Source organism: Leiobunum rupestre, chromosome 10 (assembly GCF_980474605.1).
Source record: "Leiobunum rupestre chromosome 10, qqLeiRupe1.1.hap1, whole genome shotgun sequence".
In the NCBI taxonomy this organism is placed as follows: domain Eukaryota; kingdom Metazoa; phylum Arthropoda; class Arachnida; order Opiliones; family Sclerosomatidae; genus Leiobunum; species Leiobunum rupestre.
In genome coordinates this window covers 21,782,329-21,804,240 of record NC_143393.1, presented here as the reverse complement: position 1 = coordinate 21,804,240, position 21,912 = coordinate 21,782,329, and the positions used below count along the sequence as shown (strand labels likewise).

At 35.5% G+C, this 21,912-nt stretch overlaps 2 protein-coding genes across 2 annotated transcripts in view; both read left to right on the top strand.

Moving 5' to 3' along the window:
- The first annotated feature begins 1,401 nt into the window (after positions 1-1,401).
- Positions 1,402-6,813, top strand: LOC149925035 (uncharacterized). The gene has a single exon (XM_090161690.1). It carries the CDS (start codon positions 1,402-1,404, stop codon positions 6,811-6,813), a length of 5,412 nt encoding a protein of 1,803 aa, XP_090017816.1.
- Positions 6,814-14,559: 7,746 nt separating this feature from the next.
- LOC149925033 (metabotropic glutamate receptor 2-like) overlaps positions 14,560-21,912 on the top strand; it is a 250,617-nt gene continuing 243,264 nt past the window's right edge. Inside the window, exon 1 of the mRNA XM_090161689.1 lies at positions 14,560-15,154. Coding sequence (XP_090017815.1) covers positions 14,560-15,154 — 595 coding nt within the window. The remainder of the gene's footprint in view (positions 15,155-21,912) is intronic.

Here is a 21,912-nt window from a genome sequence, read left to right as displayed (position 1 = left end):
AGAGTGACGAAAACGTCATTGAATAAAATATTATAGATTTTTCTATACTGCGTAACAGGAATGTACCCTCGGAGAGATAAAAATTAGTACATTAAAGAGAGTACGTAGTTCCATGTTTATGGTGTATCAACGAGTTCCGCATTTCTACCACCAGGTTTAACAAAGCTAGGAGTGTTATTTGCTAGTTACCTAAGAACGAGTTTTAGCAGATGATTTTGGGATTTAAGTGAGCGCTTATAATAATAAATGTAACGTTCCACCCAGTAGCGTAGCCGGGGTTTAATTTCGGAAGGGGCACACAATGGAAACAAATAAAATACATAAATTGTATATACACGTGCCACCTGTGCCCCCCTAACTACGCCACTGGTTTTAACTGAATAGTTTATTATTATTTGGTAAAAGTAAGAGTATACTTTTATCTTTAAAATATATTTTTATTAGAAAAACATACCGTCATTAAAAAATAGCGTTGCGAAAATAAACTAATGGTGTTATGTAATAAATGTGTTCTAAAATATTTAAAATTGATTTTTCATTAAAAGTTCTCGTTATGAACTTGTGAATTTTTCCCTTCAAACATGTATATTTTAGCTTCCCATATATGTAAAACATACAGTTTTCAATTATACATAAAACGTATTTACGACATCAAACTGTCCTTTTAACGTTGTAAAATAACTGATTTAATTTTGTTTAATATTAATTAACCATATCTAAATTTTGTGTTAATGCTCAAATTTAGTGTATTTAATATTTGTCGTAATTTTTTGTATATTTTGAAATTTGTCATAATTTGTGTTTTTCCATGTTTATATATTTTACCGTTTCTAAAAATTGTGAAACTAGTTTGGGAGAGAGGAGCTGGGGTTTCTTTATTTTTCATTTGGACACTCCTTGGAGCGAGGAATGACTAGAAATTTTCCTTAACCCCCGTCGCCCCCGAAGGCGCCAGCTCGCTCTCTCTCAATCGCGTATCAACTCCTGTGTATTGTATTTCAGCGCTTGCAATAGGCAAGGAAAATTTCTCCCGACTTTTCAACGGTTTTGTGTGTCCGAAAAACGGACAGAATTCTTTTAGTCGCCCAAGTAAAAGGGTTAAAATATTTAGACCTCAACAATAATAAACTATTTCAATATCTTTAAATAGTCGAAGTTATTTCAATTCGTTTAGTAGAAGAGTAGTTAGTAGTTTAGTCAGTATAGAAATTATTTTAGTTCACCTAATTACTGATTTTTCAGTCGGTCAGCAATTAGCAACATAGCTCTCCCAAAAATTAGTTAAAATTAAAGTTAGCGAACCAAACTGCGATAGCAATCCCCAACATGGTGCCGAAACCCGGGAACCTGTAAAAATAAAAATAGTTAAAAATAGTGAATAGTGAGTGGATAAACAGCTGAATGGCAAACTCCGAGAAAACCGCGGAGAAGATGAAAAAGTTAGACGATGTAGCGAGGCAAAAAACACTAAGAATACCGTTAAGATCCAGTTTAACAAAGGCAGTGAACGAACTGGAACGTTTATTGAAGGATACGACCATAGACGCGGGAGACATCGAAGATCAACTAGCGACCGTAATCAAGAGAGAAGAGGCAATCACCCTGTGCGACCAAACCTTAACGGAGCTCATCGATGACGAAGACAAGTTGGAGTCGGAAATGTCGGATATTCTAGCCTACCAGGAGAAACACAACATCATCGCAATTAAAAGCAAGGCCAACCGCATGTTACGAAAGTCAGCGGAGCTCTCATCAGACAGATCACATCACAGCAGAGAAAACAGCGTCGTCACCATCACCAAAGATAAGGGAATAAAGTTACCAACATTGGTGATACCAAAGTTTACCGGAGACATCACCGAATTCGAAGGATTTTGGAGCCGTTTTAAATCGACCATCGACGATAAACCTAACATCACCCAGGTAGAGAAGTTTAATTATCTAGCCTCTTATTTAGAAGGCGACGCCAAGCATGTTTTAGCGGGAATGAAAGCGTCAGATGTTAATTATATAGAAGCTGTTAAATTGCTTAAAGAACGTTTCGGTCGTAAAGACCTAGTAGTTCATACCCATGGTAAAAGATTGATGAATTTAGAACCTGTAAATGACTCTAACGATATTAAGGCATTGCGTAATCTTTATGATCAGATAAATTTAAATTTAAGATGTCTATTAGCTCTAGGAGTAGACGCCACATTAAGTGGTACCTTTTTGTGTCCGGTATTAGTGTCTTGTTTACCACGTGATATACGCCTAGAATATAGCAAAAGTCACATAAAAGATGCGGAGTGGAATGTCACCGCCCTGGTAGAGTTTCTAAAAAATGAAGTTGAAGGTCGCGAAACGTGCGCGTTGTTAGGTGAAGTGTCAAACCGCGAAAGGGTCAATACGCGATTTCAGCCGTCGTCGCGAGCGCAAGAAAAATTAGATCATCATCCGAGACCGGCGCGTTACGAAAATAGTTCGAGAAATTATACTACAAGCGCGACTTCGCTTCAAACCAATATCTCCGCGAAAACCGTCTATTGCATGTTCTGCAAGAGCAACGCCCACGCATCCGCAAATTGTACCAACCACACGCTCGACGAAAAGAGAAATCAAATCCGCGAAGAAAGAAGGTGTTACATCTGTCTCAAGCTCGGCCACGACGCGAGAAGTTGCGACTCCCATTTTAGAAATTGCAAGATTTGCCGGGGAAGACATAATTTCGTCGTTTGTCACAAAAACGTTGCCCATAGAACACCTCAGCATGACGCAAAAACAGAAGCCAAAGGCGGTACCGAAATAGGAGCCAATACCGTCATAGATCCAAGCCGGCAAAACGTGTTACTGCAGACAGCCAAAATAGTGGTGAAGAATCCAGATTATCCAGAAAACATAGATATCAACCCCGTCAGATGCGTACTGGACAACGGAAGTCAGGGGACTTTCGTCTTAGAAGAAATATCGAGAAAACTTAGCCTACCTATCATCGGTGAACAAGAAGTTTTAGTCACGGAGTTTGGGAACGAAAATCCCGTAGAGAAAAAGAGAAAAATTGTAAGAATCACGCTCCAGAATGCCCGTGAACCCGAGAAGAAAATCCAAGTAGAGGCGGTAGAAGTACCGTTTATTTGTCAGGCTAAGAATAGCAGCTGCAACGAAATTCAAAATTTCGTGAAAAGAACGGGAGCGAAACTAGCCGATGATCCGAACCAGACAAACCCAAGTAACTCCAAAATCAGCATCTTGATCGGTGGAGACTATTATTGGGACGTAGTAAAAGGAAATCACGAACGCTTGCCAAATAAACTAGTAGCGTTAGACACGATATTTGGCTGGACCATCGAGGGCCCAATGAGCACCCCAATCAAAAATGTAGGCTGCGTGGAAATCAAGAGTCATTTAATCACCGTCATGACAGCGGGAGTAGAAGAAAACCAGGTATCGAACGCGCTGAAGTCCTTCTGGGAGCTAGAATCAATAGGAATAGAATCGAAACAAAACAAAATTCCCGGAGATGAAGAAGTACTAGCGAAATTTCAAGATGACGTAAAATTTAACGAAGACGAAGGCCGATATTTAGTCAAATTCCCGTGGAACACGGGAAAAGAAGAGCTACCGGACAACCAAACGGTAGCCACGAAGCGGATGAATAGCCTGATAAGAAGATTTCAGCGGGAACCGGAATATTACGATTCATACAAAAAGATCATCACCGAACAACTAGAATTAGGAATCGCGGAAGAAGTTCGAGATCCCAAAACAAGCTGGCCAGGGTCATACTACTTGCCGCACCAAGGTGTGAAGAGGGAAACGAGTTCAACGACCAAGCTTCGCGTCGTTTTCGACGCTTCTTCCCATATCAGCGGGGCGCCATCACTCAATGATTGTTTGGCCAGTGGATCAAATCTTACGCCGGATCTACTGTCGCTACTCCTAAGATTTAGAAAGAATCCCATCGCTATCTGCTCGGATATAGAGAAAGCATTTTTGCAAGTCGGACTAGCCCAAGAGGACAAGGACAGCGTACGGTTTCTTTGGACGAAGGAAGAAGATGGACGAATAGAAGAAAATAAATTCAGAACCCTTCGCATGGCGCGCGTGCCCTTTGGCGTGACGTCAAGTCCCTATTTGCTGGCCGCAACCATCAAACATCACGCGAAGAAATACGAAGAGACGGATGCGGAAGTCGTAAATTCATTAAATCGAGACCTCTACGTTGACGACTACCTAAGCGGTTCAAAGAATCCGACAGAAGCGTACAAGCTGTCAAGAAGAACGTCCGAAATATTGAGCGACGCAAAAATGCACCTGAGAAAGTGGCAGACGAATTCTGCCGAATTGCGTAAAATGTGGGGTCAAGAAGCGGAGAACCCGAACGTCAAGGTCAAATTCGAAATAGAAGAAGTCAAAAGCCAGAAGATTTTAGGGCTATTATGGGACCCGCAATCCGATTGTTTCTCTTTCGATCTCTCAAGTTTAATAAACGTCCTAAAGGATGTCAAGAATACGAAGCGATACGTTCTCAGCGCGGTGTCGCAAATTTTCGACCCCGTGGGAATCTTGGCGCCGTATACTATACGAGCGAAATTCATTTTTCAAGCCTTATGGGAACGCGGATTGAAGTGGGATGAAGAATTGCCCGAAGAAGTCGGAAATGAATTTCGACAGTGGTGCTCAGAAATGCCGCAATTAAGAAAGGTCAAATTGTCAAGATGCTATTTCAAGGAAAATCCAGATAAAATCCGGAAACTACAGTTGCACTGCTTTTGCGACGCGTCTACGAAAGCGTACGCCGCAACCGTTTATTCGCGTTACGAACTGGAAGACGGAGCAATCGGAGTTTCTTTAGTAACGTCGAAGGCGAGGGTGGCACCCCTGAAAAAATTAACCTTGCCACGCCTAGAACTGTTAGGTTGCTTACTCGGAGCGAGATTAGTCAAGAACGTCGAAACAATATTTGAACCGGAAAAGTTAGAGAAATTCATGTGGTCAGATTCTCAAATAGCGCTTCATTGGATCAAGGGATCAACCAAAACCTGGAAACCTTTCGTGCAGAATAGGGCGATGGAAATTCAAACCCTCTCGGACCCCGGAAACTGGTTTCATTGCCCGGGAACGCAAAACCCCGCGGACATACCGACCAGAGGAGCGAAGACCGACGAACTGGTCAAGAATGCATTGTGGTGGGAGGGACCCACCTGGCTCCAGGAGAAAGAAACCGCGTGGCCCAACGAGAGTGGAAAGTCAAGCGATTTTTCGAAAGTAGAAGAAGAAAAGAGGAAAACTATACTCGTAGTCGGAAAACTTGAAAGGACTTGCATTTGTCAGTTGATGGATCTGAAAAAATGGAACAATTTGGATAAAATACTAAGAATTACAGCTCAAATTTATCGCTTTCTGGACCGCGCTAGAAAAATTGAAAGAACCGGACCCATCACGGCAGAAGAGATGCGCCAGGCGGAGATTGCGTGGATAAAATGCGCGCAAGGAAAGGATTATCCGGAAGAAGTAGAAGCTTTAGAAAACCAATCGAAAATTAAGTCCTCGTCGAGAATCGCGGAATTCAAGCCATTTCTAAATCAAGATAACATTATCCGCGTGGGAGGGAGGTTAACAGAATCGGAATTTCCTACAGAAATCAAACACCCTATCATCCTCAATAAAGACGCTAGACTCTCAAAATTAATCATGGATCGTTGTCACGAAGAAGTTAGTCACGGTGGAGTTCAGAGTACATTGACGCAGTCACGAGAACGATATTGGATCACGGCCGGAAGACAATTAGCGCGTAAATCGGTAAAGAACTGTTTGAAATGTAGAAAAGTCACCGCGGGATTTGGACCAGGAGAGGCCGAAACAGCCCCCCTTCCAAAAGACAGGGTAGATCAAGCTCAGCCATTCGAAATAGTAGGGATCGACTTCGCCGGCCCTTTGTACGTGAAAATCGGTACCTCCACAGAAAAGGCGTACATTTGTCTCTTCACGTGCGCCGTGACGAGAGCGGTGCATTTGGAGTTAGTCACCTCGTTAACCACCCACGAATTCCTACTTGCCCTGAAAAGAATGATATCAAGGAGAGGCATCCCCCGGAAAATATACTCGGATAATGCCAAAACATTTAATCGAGCCAATAAGGACTTGGCGAAGATTTGGAATAGCATCACGAGCGAGGAGGTTCTTAACTTTTACGGGAGAAAAGGTATCTCCTGGCATTTCATCGTGGAAAGAGCGGCTTGGTATGGAGGTTGGTGGGAGATCATGGTAAAAAGCACCAAGGCAGTTTTGAAAAGAATTTTAGGACGCGCCTTATTGAGCTACGTAGAAATGGAGACAGCGTTGGTACAAGCGGAAGCGGCGATCAATTCAAGACCGTTAACGTACGTTAGCAGCGATTCGAGCGATTTGGAATCCCTTACGCCCGCGCATTTCCTGATAGGAAAACGCGTCACCAGTTTGCCGTCGAGTCCTCGAGAAAACGTGAAAGTGCCAAAGTCGCGAGAAGAAATGACTAGACGACAAAGGTATCGTGATAATTTGGCCGAGAGATTTTGGTTAAGATGGAAAAACGAGTATTTGTTAGCCCTTCGGTCAGCGCATAACGTCAAGCTAGCCAAAACTAATAAGAAAATTAAAATCGGGGACGTTATGGTGATTCACCAAGACAAAACCCCCAAGCATTTATGGAAACTCGGGGTGGTGACTGAAACGTTTGACGGTAGGGATGGAAAGGTTAGGTCGTGTATGATTAGAACGTCAAATAATAAGATTCTTAGGAGACCTATTCAACTTTTGTACCCCCTAGAAATTGAAATAGGAAATGATAATTAACCATTGTGAAAATTTAATGAGTTGCGCTGTATTGTCTGTATTTTGATTTTATTGTTGTTTGATATTTTTATTAATATTGTATGTAACTCATATTTAACACCCCCCCTCTTTTGTGTAACCAATAAATTTGAAATACTTAGCGTATTTCGGGGCCCAGTGTAAAATAACTGATTTAATTTTGTTTAATATTAATTAACCATATCTAAATTTTGTGTTAATGCTCAAATTTAGTGTATTTAATATTTGTCGTAATTTTTTGTATATTTTGAAATTTGTCATAATTTGTGTTTTTCCATGTTTATATATTTTACCGTTTCTAAAAATTGTGAAACTAGTTTGGGAGAGAGGAGCTGGGGTTTCTTTATTTTTCATTTGGACACTCCTTGGAGCGAGGAATGACTAGAAATTTTCCTTAACCCCCGTCGCCCCCGAAGGCGCCAGCTCGCTCTCTCTCAATCGCGTATCAACTCCTGTGTATTGTATTTCAGCGCTTGCAATAGGCAAGGAAAATTTCTCCCGACTTTTCAACGGTTTTGTGTGTCCGAAAAACGGACAGAATTCTTTTAGTCGCCCAAGTAAAAGGGTTAAAATATTTAGACCTCAACAATAATAAACTATTTCAATATCTTTAAATAGTCGAAGTTATTTCAATTCGTTTAGTAGAAGAGTAGTTAGTAGTTTAGTCAGTATAGAAATTATTTTAGTTCACCTAATTACTGATTTTTCAGTCGGTCAGCAATTAGCAACATAGCTCTCCCAAAAATTAGTTAAAATTAAAGTTAGCGAACCAAACTGCGATAGCAATCCCCAACAAACGTAAGCTAACTTACTTAGCGAAAGCATTATATTTATGTTAATTTTGCAATGTGCACTGACAATTTCACAGACATTTTCCCTGTAATTTATACAGATTTAAAGTGTGCTAAAGGTTTTTACGTAACTCTTCGGTATTTTTTACGGTAAATACCTTTCTTAAAGAATACACGTTATTACTGTAAATATTCTCTTTAAAAAATACCAAAACCCGGTAATATTTACAGGACTATTCTGTCAACGTGTTGCATCATATTTTCATGTAAAAATGTCCTGTTAAAACTACGGTTTTTTCTCTCAGTGTAGTTTAAACCATTAATAATCGATGACCAACATGGTTTCTACACAGAGCGTTCCACAAATACAAACCAATTGTCTTTTTTAAATGACGTTATACCGGTTAATGAACATCAAGGACAAGTCGACGCGATATATTTGGATTTTAGTAAGGCGTTTGACCGAATGGACCATCAAATTTTTTTTCATAAACTCGAGCAATATGGAGTAGGCGGTGCAATATTGAGCTGGATGTCTTCTTACCTGAGTAATCGTCGAAATCTTACGAAGATCAACGGCACTATAACGAATGTCTCTTATATCTCCAACCGAGGCGTTCCTCAGGGTTCCTGTCTCGGACCACTATTCTTCATAAACTCCACAAACGACTTAAAACAACAAGCGAACACGACCTGTAAAATCAAAGCATACGCCGATGACCATAAAAATTATAATGTAATAAAATCTACGCCAGTGTCCGCCAAATTAATACCTGGGGGATTCAGAATCGTCGGCCTCTGAATAGTACCAAAACGGAAGTTATCTCTTTTACACGAAAACATAACAGCGTAGTTTACCCATACGAAATTGACGGAACTATTTTAACCCGTAAGACTTCTGTTAAAGACCTAGGGCTCTATTTCGACCAAAAACTGTATTTCTCGTTACATATAGAAAACTTGAAACTGGATTGTACCCGAAGATTATACGCTATTCTTAAAATTGCAAGAAACCTAAACTCTTCAAAAAATTTCGTATTATTATACATATCACTTGTGAGGACTAAAATTTAATATTGCTGTCAGTGTTGGTCCGGCGCTAGTCTTTATCTCCATAATATTGTAGAAAGTATACAGAACAAATTTGCAAAATTATATTGCCAGAATTTTCATCCTGTTGAAAATTATAGGTACAGAGTTGCTTTGGAAAAATGCAATCTTCCTAAAATAGCTAATCGATTTCGTTACCACGAAGTTATGTTTTCATACAATCTTTTAAATGGCGGGGTTGATTGCATTAGCCTTTTAAACAGCATAAATTTCAGAGCGTCTAAAATTAATACAAGACTGAATTGGTTATTTCAAGTGGCAGAGCTCCAATCTAAAAATCCATTATCCAAAATCTTAATAGCAAGTAATGAAATATGTAACGACATAGATTTATTTGAAAATTCAAAAGCAAAATTTAAAAATACTCTGCAAAAAAACTTCTTAATATTTCTTTACTATGCTAAAAACTCGACAAGAACAATATTTTCACTCAAATGTTTCATATAAAACCCAAAATTACAACCCTGTATAATTATAAAAAGTACTCAATTTGTATGTTATTATACAGGAAATAAACACTTTTTGAATTGAATTGAATTGAATTATTATTATTATTAATATAATTAAAATAAAATTAAATAATAGAATATAATTAAAATAAAATTAAATAATAGAATATAATTAAAATAAAATTAAATAATAGAATATAATTAAAATAAAATTAAATAATGGAATATAATTAAAATAAAATTAAATAATAGAATAAAATTAAAATAAAATTAAATAATAGAATATAATTAAAATAAAATTAAATAATAGAATATAATTAAAATAAAATTAAATAATAGAATATAATTAAATTAAAATTAAATAATAGAATATAATTAAATTAAAATTAAATAATATAATATAATTAAATTAAAATAAAATTAAATAATAGAATATAATTAAAATAAAATTAAATAATGGAATATAATTAAAATAAAATTAAATAATAGAATAAAATTAAAATAAAATTAAATAATAGAATATAATTAAAATAAAATTAAATAATAGAATATAATTAAAATAAAATTAAATAATAGAATATAATTAAATTAAAATTAAATAATATAATATAATTAAATTAAAATAAAATTAAATAATAGAATATAATTAAAATAAAATAAAATTAAGAAATAGAAATAGAAATAGTTTATTTAACGTGTTCAACAACAGTTACAAATTGAACCTACAAGGTTGAACACGGGAAGCGTGTGTATTAGAAATACATGTTTAATACTGAAAACGTGTATAGTAGGGAAGTGTATTTCAAGTTTTTGATATTTACAATAATTTTTAATAGTTAGGTTTAACAGTGTTTTTAACGTGGAGTATGTGGAGATATTTTACAATTACAAAAATGATATACTATAATTAAAACAAAATTAAATAATATAATTAAAACAAAATAAAATAAAATAATTATAATAAAATTAAATAATATAATTAAAATGAAATTAAATAATATAATTATAATAAACTTAAGCAATATAATTATAATGAAATTAAATAATATAATTATAATAAAATTAAATAATATAATTAAATAATTAAATAATATAATTAAAAAATATAATTAAATAATATAATTAAATAATATAATTAAATAATATAATTAAATAATATAATTATAATAAAATTAAATAATATAATTAAATAATATATTTATAATAAAATTAAATAATATAATTATAATAAAATTAAAATTAAATAATATAATTATAATAAAATTAAAATTAAATAATATAATTATAATAAAATTAAATAATATATTCTCAAAAAATATATATTAATTGGAAAATTTGTTCCATTTAACTTTTGCACTTAGTAATTAGTATGTTTGTGGCTAAATTTGTTTATAATATCGAATAAAATTAATTGACAATGCTTAAACTTTTATTAATAAGATTGGATATTAATAAATAACAAAACCAAAATTAGATTAACAATATTCATAACTTACGTCGTTAGTATACTGTTGACAAAATAATAAGATTATATAACACTACACCTTAATAATAAAATCTTTAGTTTTAATAGTCAGTTAAATCAGTATGAAGTTTTAGCTTTATTTTATCTATATTATTGATTAAATAATAAATTAAAAGTACAATTACTGATTTAATTTATTTGTTACTGAAGAAATGTAAGGCATTATTATTAATTAAATAATTATTCGGATATAAAGGGTGTAGCGCCACTCCCACAAAGTGTCGTGAAGATCCTTAAACCTCTTTCACATCTTCAAGACACCCATTGCACACCACTAAACCACCCTTAAATTATTTTATTACACCCTTTACTTAAGAGTGTAAGGGAAATTTTTAAATGAAACTCTGTTTCGTAAATGATCACGTAAGTTATAAATTGGTGAAAGATTGACCTACTCTTCCACGAGTGTTTGGAACGAACAAATAAAACGATCCGTCAAATCTCCGGGGTAGGTACATTTGTTCGAATTTCAATCGTCCGAACGGTGGAACAAATGTTCGAATTTCATTCGTTTGAACCGCCGAAATAACAAATGTTTTAATTGTTCGAATTGGACAACTTGTTTGTTTCATTCGTCCGGCATCACTTCTCCGAATTCTGTCGCTAAATTAGTATTTTTTATTGCTGTTTGTTTTAGAATTAAAAATAAAACTACATAGTAAATTGTTGTGGATATTTTAGGTTAAAGGTTAGGTTAGGTTCACGTTAATGTTACTATTTTCTTATATTAACAATATTTTAAAAAAACCAACCAATTCCTAATGTTCTAAAAAACGGACAAACGATTATTCGAACAAATGAAATTCGCCAGTAAAGTGAACATAAATTGAACGACTAAATCACCAACAAAAGTAGCTATAAATTTTTCGGGCAAATGAAATCCGTTTTCGGACATACGATCCTGTTTTCCGGCATGCGGACCAATGATCATTCGGACATTTGTACCACCCTTTGGGAAGAATGAAAATCGAACAAATGTACCCAAATCCAAATCTCCGCCGTCAGTGAAAATTGACAGCTTCTTAAAGCAAAAACTAAGCTTACTCGCTCCTTTTCTGAAGGTAGCTATTTTCAAATTTGGCATTTTCGCCATCACAGTAATTTGGTCAACTGAACGTAGAGACTAGTTTCCATTACGAAATCACTCCGCGACATCCTATCATTAAATGAAACTATTTAATGTTATACTTATGGCTTTTTTGTTACTTATGGTAATATTGTTCGTTTTAAAGGCCATCCATTTGTTAAAACATGTAACGAAGATATGTCTGTTAAATTTATGATTTTTCATAGACCAAACTGATAATTTCCCAAAATAATAGTAATCTTTTCTTGAGAAACGTAATTTAAGCTTAAAAATAAACCGATTAACTCCACGCTAGAGAACGCGAAGAAAGTAAGTGATACCGAATGTATCACTAATATTAGTTGGCGTAGACTGCTCACTCTCCAGGTTCCAGCTACGGTATCTTCCCATTGCGCCGATTTCCCATTAGACCGAATTCCGCCAATGTTTTTGATGAAATTAGCCCAAAGGCGGGTTTTGTATTTTTCTAATCGACCGACGCAATATTCACAATTGAGCGACCGCAAAAAAAAAAATAGTTTTTCTTTCTACTCCTTTTGATTTTTTATGGAAGCGTTTTAATATATTTTTAAGTCTGTTAGGTTAGGTTAGGTTAGGTTAGGTGAGGTTAGGTTAGGTTAGGTTAGGTTAGGTTAGGTGAACTAAGGTTGGGTTAGGTGAAGTTAGGTTAGGTTAGGTGAAGTTAGGTGAGGTTAGGTTAGGTTAGGTGAGGTTAGGTTAGGTTAGGTGAAATTAGGTTAGGTTAGGTTAGGTTAGGTAACACTGCATGCTGTTCTGAGGGATGCTGAAACTGATAAAACCGAATCCTAAACCCGGAGAAGTGCGGGTTTTTCGGTCGAATGGGATTCGGCGCAATGGAACGGATTCCCAGCTACGCGTTTCTAAAGGCCTTTTCACACGAGCCAACTTTTTGATACAACTCTATGAGTCAACTTGAGTTGAGTAAACTAGTTGGTTCGTGTGAATAAAAGTTCGATGAGTTGATCCACCAAAAAAGTACGCCAGAAAAAAATGGATCACTGATCCATTTTTGCTGACTCAGCATTTTGATTTGAAAAGTTGGCTCGTGTGAAAGACTCTTTAGTTAGGTCTTAGCCTCTCTCTTATTCCTAAAATATAATATATTTTAATTACAAAGCTGAGACGATATTTATAGAAACAACTAAGAAATATTTTGGGGATATTCTTTTTTTTCTGGGAAATTTTGGTACAAGAATCGATGTGTACGGAGTTAAGAGAAGTAGGTCAAAAATAGATGACACCCCTGTAGAAGTGTTCTAGCTGTCTGGCTCCGGTGTTTTGGGTAAAGTCAACCTTTGTCTTACCTCATTTTATATTCTTCAGTTTGGGTATAGCCTAGCTGATTATACCTTCGATAAAATCTAAATTATACATACGCTGTACAAAGAGAGTAAATAATATAGAGTTCTTAATTTTTCAGAAATATAAAATGCGGAAAAATTTCCAGAAAATTTTCCGCAAATCGGAAAAATAAAAAATTGAAACATAAATTACTTTTTAAGGGATTTTAATGTTTTTTTTTATCTTTTTATCGATATAAAATGTCTAATAACAGTAAATATACTACAAAACATTAATAGTGTTACATTGTTAATCAGTTTAAACTAGTCTAGAGGTTTAGTTTTACTTTTAGATTCGAAAAAATGAGGCGAAAATGACGCTTTATTTAAATTTGCAAACAATGTATTAGACTAATCATCGAATAAAAACTTTGTTTATTTTTTTCGGAAAAATACGGAAAATTTACCGGAAAAAAGGCCTCGGTCATTTTCCGGATAAAATTTTCCGACTTACAACACTAAGATAATACTTATTTAAGTTTAATAAACTTTTTACGAACTTTAGATCAAATAAGCAAACTTTTAAATACGACTTTGTTTTGGAGGCTGTCACCCATTTCAATAAGGCAGAAGGGAATTGGGCTGGTTTGCTACGTTGATGGACAACTCTATTAACCATTCCTCGGGAGAAAATCTAATATCATATTTGCGCCGAGCTGCCAAGTTGGAAATGTACGTAATTTTGAAGTTTTCAAAATTTTAGTTACTGACTCGTTTTCCGATAAATAAAGAAGGCGAACCCGTTTAAAGGCGGGTTTCGCAAAATAGAAATAGCTGTTCGCCGCTGTCATCGCCAGTTAAAGAAGCAGTCCGAAGAACGAAGTTGACCATCCGGCCTCCTCGGGGGACGGGCCGAGAAGAGGGCCCATCCAGTCGCGACCCCGTGACCCTCTTCGCGGTTTACTTCGTTTCGCCTTTCCGATTATTTTAGTTCGTTCCCCCCTCGTGTCAATTATCCCAATCAGAGTCGAGGCAGCCTCGTCCGGCCCAATGACAGAATGGTCACGTGACCCGAATTCTTTAATTCCAGTATTGACCGGCCGCGTCGCGTCGGTCGGCGCCTCGAACCTCCGCGGCTGGAAACGCGGAAATTCCCGCCTTCACGCAAGCCGACGCTCACTCTTCTCCGGAAGATCAATCGAGGAGCGCGCTTTAAAACTCGGCGCGTCGTCCGATAACACTCGTTAAGCACACCCGAGAGAAAAGCTGAGGCCGCTAGTTCGGCCCGACAGTTGAGCCGCGCGCTCGTTTTCGGAGAGAAGCTTCCAAGCACGATTTCTTCGCGCCAACAACCCAGATAAAAGAAGCGATGCCCCTGAGACTAAATATCTTATCGAATTTACATTTCGACTCGGGCTGAGAGACGATATTGAAAATAAACATATATATATATTTTAAAATCGGGATGAAAGTCCTTCGCTTCTCGGGTGCAGAATGCTCGTTCTTCTCGAACAGAATTCTCTACTGGACGGCGATTTCACTGGTATGGTCCTCGGTCTTCGCGTCGGCGTCCGCGAAGACGTCGTCGACTCGATTGAAATACTCGGATAAAGCCAGAGAGATTTCCGAATGGGAGCTCTTGTATCAGACGGACCCTCGCGCTTTCCCGCTGCACCATTTGCGCCACGACCACGAGTTGCTACTGAGTTCCCTGGCGGTGGACGGGGGGGCACTTAACCGGCGCTCGTTGGCGTCCAGAGTGGCTCCTGGCAAGACCAACGCGTCGTTGAACTTCACGTGGCCCGTCAAGAGGATCGCCGAACTGGAAGGCAATATCATTCTGGGCGGGTTGATGATGATCCACGAGCGGGAGGACACTCTGATTTGCGGCCCCATTATGCCCCAGGGCGGAATCCAAGCCCTGGAGGGCATGCTCTACACGCTAGATTGGGTGAACGATCAGCCGGATTTCCTTCCCGGAATTACGCTGGGAGCCTACGTTCTGGATGATTGTGATAAGGACACTTACGGCCTAGAACAAGCCGTTGATTTTATTAAAGGTATTATTTTGTCAATCATAATTAATAGTGCTTTTAAATCAATGTATTTTTTATTCAAGCTAGAAATAACTTAGTTCCCAAAACCCCATTTAATTACGAACGTCAAAATTTATGAATATAAAAATATACACTCTTAAAAAAGGGTATTTTAATGGTATGTTAAGGGTCTAAAATATATTAATATATACACCCTTAAAGGTTTTTTCTTGTCCCAAATGTAAAACCTGAAAAGGTGTATAATCGGTGTTATATTACACCATAAACCGAGTGATTTAACACCCGGTAGGGTGTTGTTCTCTTAAGGCAGTAGTTTAACACTTTAAAGAGAGTATTGTCGAACCCTTAAGAAAGTAGTGTAACACTTTAAATGGAGTATTGTAGAAGCCTTAACTCCCTGAAGGGAGTCGTTTAGTACCCTAAAAGAAGTAGTCTTGTATACCTTAAAGGGAGTAGTTAAGAACCCTGAGGGGAGTAGTTTTATACCAGAAACGGTGTAGTAAAGGAAGCAAAAACGAAGGAAAAAAGTACCCCAGACAGTATAAATAAACACCCTTAAAGGAAAAATGCTATTTAAGGTGTAGAATAACTTCCTTTTTAAACCTGTGAAGGTGTTAAATATGAGACAAGAAAAAACACTTAAAGGTTTGAAAATAAACCTTTTGTTTTAAGAGTGTATCTCGCACTTCAGTTAATTTTCTTAATAATTTATATTCTAATGATTTGATTATCTGTTAGTGTTTTTAAAACTCAGTAAGAAGTATTTAATTAAGTCTAAAAACTATTTAGAACCGTAAGAAATATATGGCAAAATGTGTGTTTTTTTCTGAAGGCATATTTTTCATGCCCCGAACAACTTGCTATTAAAATTAACTCCATTTAAAACCACATAAAACACTCTTTCACAAAAATACCCATTATGGGTAAAGGTTAAACCAAGATTATCAACAGTCCCCATGTTCCAACTAGTTAGATATACACTTTTCTTTTTATACTATCCAATAAAAAATATAACTTACTATAGTTAAAAAATTGTCAATAATGATATTATAAGTGTTGAAATATTTTCGTCCGCTACTCAGTCCGCTAAACTATTTCTGGTCCAAATTACTCAATTCTTGAATTGAGTTTTGACATCTAAATGTCATTGGTTGAAATCGAAATTGTTTGATGCATTGTAAACTCCAAAGTTGGTCAAATATCCTAAAACAAAATAAATTGGACAAATTTGGTCGTAAAATAATTGACCTTTGAAAGTGGAATTGCATGAAAAACATTCAATGATTTCTAATATTTTTCTCAAGCGATTTCCAATTAATACAATTTGTACACCTGATTACTACAGTGACTAATCTCAACGTTATAGTCTTAAAGCGTACCAGTTACATTTCCTCCATTTTCTCCCCAAAGCGACACCAAGACTAGTTTTGGGGTAAAAGAAATTACGATCCCGTTGGAAAAATACCCTAACCCTGTAAAAGATTGAAAAAAGGGCTTATATATAGGCGAAACTGTTACATCCGCGAAACTGTTACATCCACGGAATTACAATGGCTTAAATCAAATAGATATATTTTATTTGAACAATCAATTAGAGAAATAAACCATTACAGGGGAAATCAAACCCGTGTTTTTATTTGGTTTTGCTCGAAACACTAAAAATGGTCTCCGTTTAGCCGGAAACGATGGTGCGTTGGAAATATATAAATATATAGGAAACGGATCCAAGAAAGTAAGTTAGGCTTAAAAAAGGATATTATTCTACGCGAGTAATCTTCACCGTATTACTCGCTTACTTAACTTCTTTATACGGATATTCGTTCCTATTTCCTTCGAAAAGTCTGGCCAAGGTATAATGTCATTTTTACGGTAAAGTAAAAAATGTCCAATCCTTTCCAGACTGCGAACGCGGGGGTCCCAGAAATCGGTTTGGAGGAACAAAGTTCTTTGTCATTTTTCTTCATTCTTATTGCCGTATCTTCCGTTTCTCATGTCGGCCATAGATGGCGTTATAAAGCGGGGAAAAGGGGCCCGTTTACTATATTGAATATATAAAAAGGAAAGGCTGATTTAACGGTTTCGTGAAGTTTCTTTTATTAACTTTTGAAAATCGCTCTGGTGTGCCTTTTTCTTCTTTTAACGAAGATCGTTTTAAACCTTTTCTTTTCGTTTAATACGTTTTATTCGCGTTTCTCGAAAGATAGATAACTTTTTTAGGTTCGTTGACCGGATCAAATACAACTTATCCATCGCGTATGATTTTCCTTACCCGAGCAACCGCGGCCTAACGATTTTATTCGGCCTTTGAATAGTTTCCAGGCTTAGCTTATAATTTTTTAGGACAGTATTCATACGACTGGGTAGCTTTTTTTCTTTTATTATAGCTGTAGTTGACAGTTTTTACTACAGTTGTAAGATGAAAAATTTTCCGTGGAAAATTTGCAGCTCTAAAAATTTCCGAAAAATTACCGAGGCTTTTTTCCGTATTTTTCCTGAAAAAAGCTTTGTTTTCCATGATTAGCCTAATATTGTTCGAAAATTGAAATTTCCCCTCATTTTTTCGAATCCAAAAGTAAAACTAAACCTCTAGACTAGTCAAGAATAAAAACCTTTAAAAAGTAATATATGTTTCAATTTTTAATTTGCGGCATTGAAGTTTTCCGTAAAATTAACAACTCTATTTTTTACTGTGATCGGAAATATATAATGTCTAATACATAATAATAATAATAATAATAATAGTAATAATAATAATAATAATAGTAATAATAATAATCAGATAAGCTAATACCAAGAAATTTTATGGGTCATTCCATACGATTTCGACCAATCATGTCACCCTGGGTTAATCGATTTTTTTAAAATTTTAAACACTGATAGGTTTGCCTAAACAACGGTGACATCCAAGGTTTTAGTTGAAAATATTAAGTAGTTTTAGAATAAACACAGTTTAACCGAAACCCCACATTTTTTGGTATATCGTATCTCGATTTCAGTACCCTTTCGCTTTAAGTTTAATAACTTTTTATAAATATCTTTTATTTTAACAAAATAACACAATCTTACACATTTTGGCAAGGCCAATTCAATGGTGGAGTTTATATAGTCCTAACTGGAATTGATACCAGGTTATTGGATATCAAAAAGTTCATTTTTATTTTTGGGGGGGTCTCATTCGAGGGGTTAAAGGGTCATGTGGGAGATTGAAAACACCAAATATAAATACACTATTAGATAGCTCTAGAAAAGAGCTTTAAAATAAGCTCTTAAAAAAGGGGTATTTTCATTGATTTTATTTAATATATCAATAACTATTTTCTTGAAATTCAACACTTTTGAAATTTTATATTTTTGATATCATACAAAAAATGGTTTAAATATTTTAGATTATTACTACGTATTTAACGATGTGTGATAAATAATGCTTGAATATTTTATAAATCATAATCTTTAAGAATAAAGGATCTAGCTCTGGAAGCAGTCGCTGTAGGCGTTGATATCAGTCGCAAAATCAAGTTAAGAGGTGCATGGCATTTGTCGTCCCGTTTAGGCCATGACAGACTGTTAACTTATGTATATATTTTTCAACCCTTAATTTTGAGTAGTAAATTGATAAAATATTAAATTGAAAATAATTGCGTGTTAAATAGAGGCATTGAACTTTTTAGTGTCGCCTGTAATGTTCGTTGTAACTGAAAACTAAATCTAATCTATAAATACCTAGAAAAAACCTTATACCCTTCAGTATTGAAGTTTTGTTTAAAATCATCCTTAGTTTTAAAAATTGCTAGTACTTCAGAAATTACGTATTGTTAGTTTCATTAAATTTCGTCTATTACTAATTATTTTAACGTTGACCTTATTGTTAATAATTTTAAACTAGTGCCTCACAAATCATTATATAAAATCATCTCTTCCATAAGCAGACATAAAAAGGTGAGTTTTACGAAGTGAGAAACATAAGCCGTTGAGTATTATTTTAACACATATTTAGTTTTGTGATTGTATATGTAGTTAAAAGTAATATTGTTTTAGGGTTAGTGATTGAAAATATTTCAACGAACCACTCGTGACTATAAATATAAATTATTTTTATTTCTTTAAATTGTGAATTCCGCCTAAGATTCAGTGAAAAATGAACTGGTCACAGCCGAGGCTGCCCCCTAAGAAAGTTAAATTGAACCTACCACACATTATAGATGATATAAAATGAATCTTTTGCAAGTGTTGATACTTTTGGGAGCTTGGTATTACAAAAGGTGAAAATAAAATTTGGAAGCATTTATTGTACCATGTGTTTCTTAATGTATTTTCCAAGCTAACCAAAATGGTGAATTACAAAACTTTAATACTGAAGGGTATAAGGTTTTTTCTAGGTATTTATAGATTAGGTTTAGTTTTCAGTTACAACAAACATTACAGGCGACACTAAAAAGCTCAATGCCTCTATTTAACACGCAATTATTTTCAATTTAATATTTTATCAATTTACTACTCAAAATTAAGGGTTGACAAATATATACATAAGTGAACAGTCTGTCATGGCCTAAACGGGACGACAAATGCCATGTACCTCTTAACTTGATTTTGCGACTAATATCAACGCCTACAGCGACTGCTTCCAGAGCTAGATCCTTTATTCTTAAAGATTATGATTTATAAAATATTCAAGCATTATTTATCACACATCGTTAAATACGTAGTAATAATCTAAAATATTTAAACCATTTTTTGTATAATATCAAAAATATAAAATTTCAAAAGTGTTGAATTTCAAGAAAATAGTTATTGATATATTAAATAAAATCAAGGAAAATACCCCTTTTTTAAGAGCTTAGGTTAAAGCTCTTTTCTAGAGCTATCTAATAGTGTATTTATATTTGATGTTTTCAATCGCCCACATGACCCTTTAACCCCTCGAATGAGACCCCCCCAAAAATAAAAATGAACTTTTTGATATCCAATAACCTGGTATCAATTCCAGTTAGGACTATATAAACTCCACCATTGAATCGGCCTTGCCGAAATGTGTAAGATTGTGTTATTTTGTTAAAATAAAAGATATTTATAAAAAGTTATTAAACTTAAAGCGAAAGGGTACTGAAATCGAGATACGATATACCAAAAAATGTGGGGTTTCGGTTAAACTGTGTTTATTCTAAAACTACTTAATATTTTCAACCAAAACCTTGGATATCACCGTTTTTCAGGCAAATATATCAGTGTTTAAAATTTAAAAAGAATCGATTGACCCAGGGTGACATGATTGGTCGAAATCGTATGGAATGACCCGAATGTATTTATTTATACTCAGGGAGAATGAATGTCTAGATTATTTTTAGCGTTTCTCCAATTCCACCCGTTGGGGCCCCCGGTATGCTCCACCGCTTAAAACAATTCAAATAATACTGCAATCTCATTGGCCCCCTAAAAATAACGTTTCCCGACGCGATTGACGTAAAAAGCTGGCGCGAGTTACGCCAAAAATAAGACCGCCTCCTTTTTTATTCCCCCCCCTCTTCAGCGTGACAGCGCTAGGGCCTCAACGTGTCCGTCGATAGTCTCGACATATTCATCCTCCCTGAGTATAAATAAATACATTCTTGCTAATACCTAAGGAGCCACACGCTAATTCCCAAGGTACCCCACAGGCCTAAGACAACTATAGTGACTTCTGAAGCCAATTACTGGTGGCTGGGTTACAATGCCTAGGAGGGTGGTGGCTAGCCACGCGAGCCAACAGCTCCCTACCGTTACTTTTATAAATAAAAACCTGCACATTATTGCTCCGGAAATAGTGCTAGAAATATGATCAAAAATATGACTGGTTGGATGTGATATTACGATGTTATGATGGGAAGAGGCTACGTAATTTTCGGGCTCATTTTTTCGATTGAACCTAAAAAAAATAAAATAATAATAATCAGCTAGGCTAGTACCCAAAGCACCACCTGAGGCCTAAGTCTCCAGGCGACTTTTGAAGCCTTTAATTCAGGTGGCCGGGTTACAATGCGTAAGAGGGTGGTGGTAAGCCCTGCATGCCACGCGATCGATCCAACAGCTCCCTACACTAACTACCTGCAGTGAAACTTATACCATCGAAGGAGTCGGATCCAGGGAGAAAAATAATTTCTCCTAATTTACTTAGATAAATTCCTCTTTTTATCAACTGACCAAAATTCTTCATCATGGCTAAAGTTACTTATTTATACACCCTATTTCTCCAGTTGCAATAGATTTAGTCATCAGCTGAAGCGTATACGAAGTTACGTGTCTATAGCAATTTAAAGGAACGGCGTAATTTCCTCGAAAGATTTAGGTTTTATATTAAAAATTATTTACATACAAATGACAAGATATTTCATGAATAAAATATGTTTATTTAAAATTTTGGGGTAGGTACATTTGTTCGAATTTCAATCGTCCGAACGGTGGAACGAATGTTCGAATTTCATTCGTCCGAACCACCGAAATAACAAATGTTTCAATTGTTCGAATTGGACTACTTGTTTGTTTCATTCGTCCAAATCGGTAGCATCACTTGTTAGAATTTCTTATTGCTGTTCTTTTTTGGTCCGGATTTTTTTTAGTGCAAGAATTAAAAATAAAAAACTACATTGTAAATTGTTGTGGATATTTTAGGTTAGGTTAGGTTAGGCTCACGTTAATGTTACTATTTTCTTATATTAACAATATTTAAAAAAAACAACCAATTCCTAATGTTCGAAAAAACGGACAAACGATTATTCGAACAAATGAAA

Excerpts from the sequence above, each read along its gene's own strand:
- LOC149925035 (XM_090161690.1), top strand. The coding sequence starts at position 1,402 with ATGGCAAACTCCGAGAAAACCGCGGAGAAGATGAAAAAGTTAGACGAT.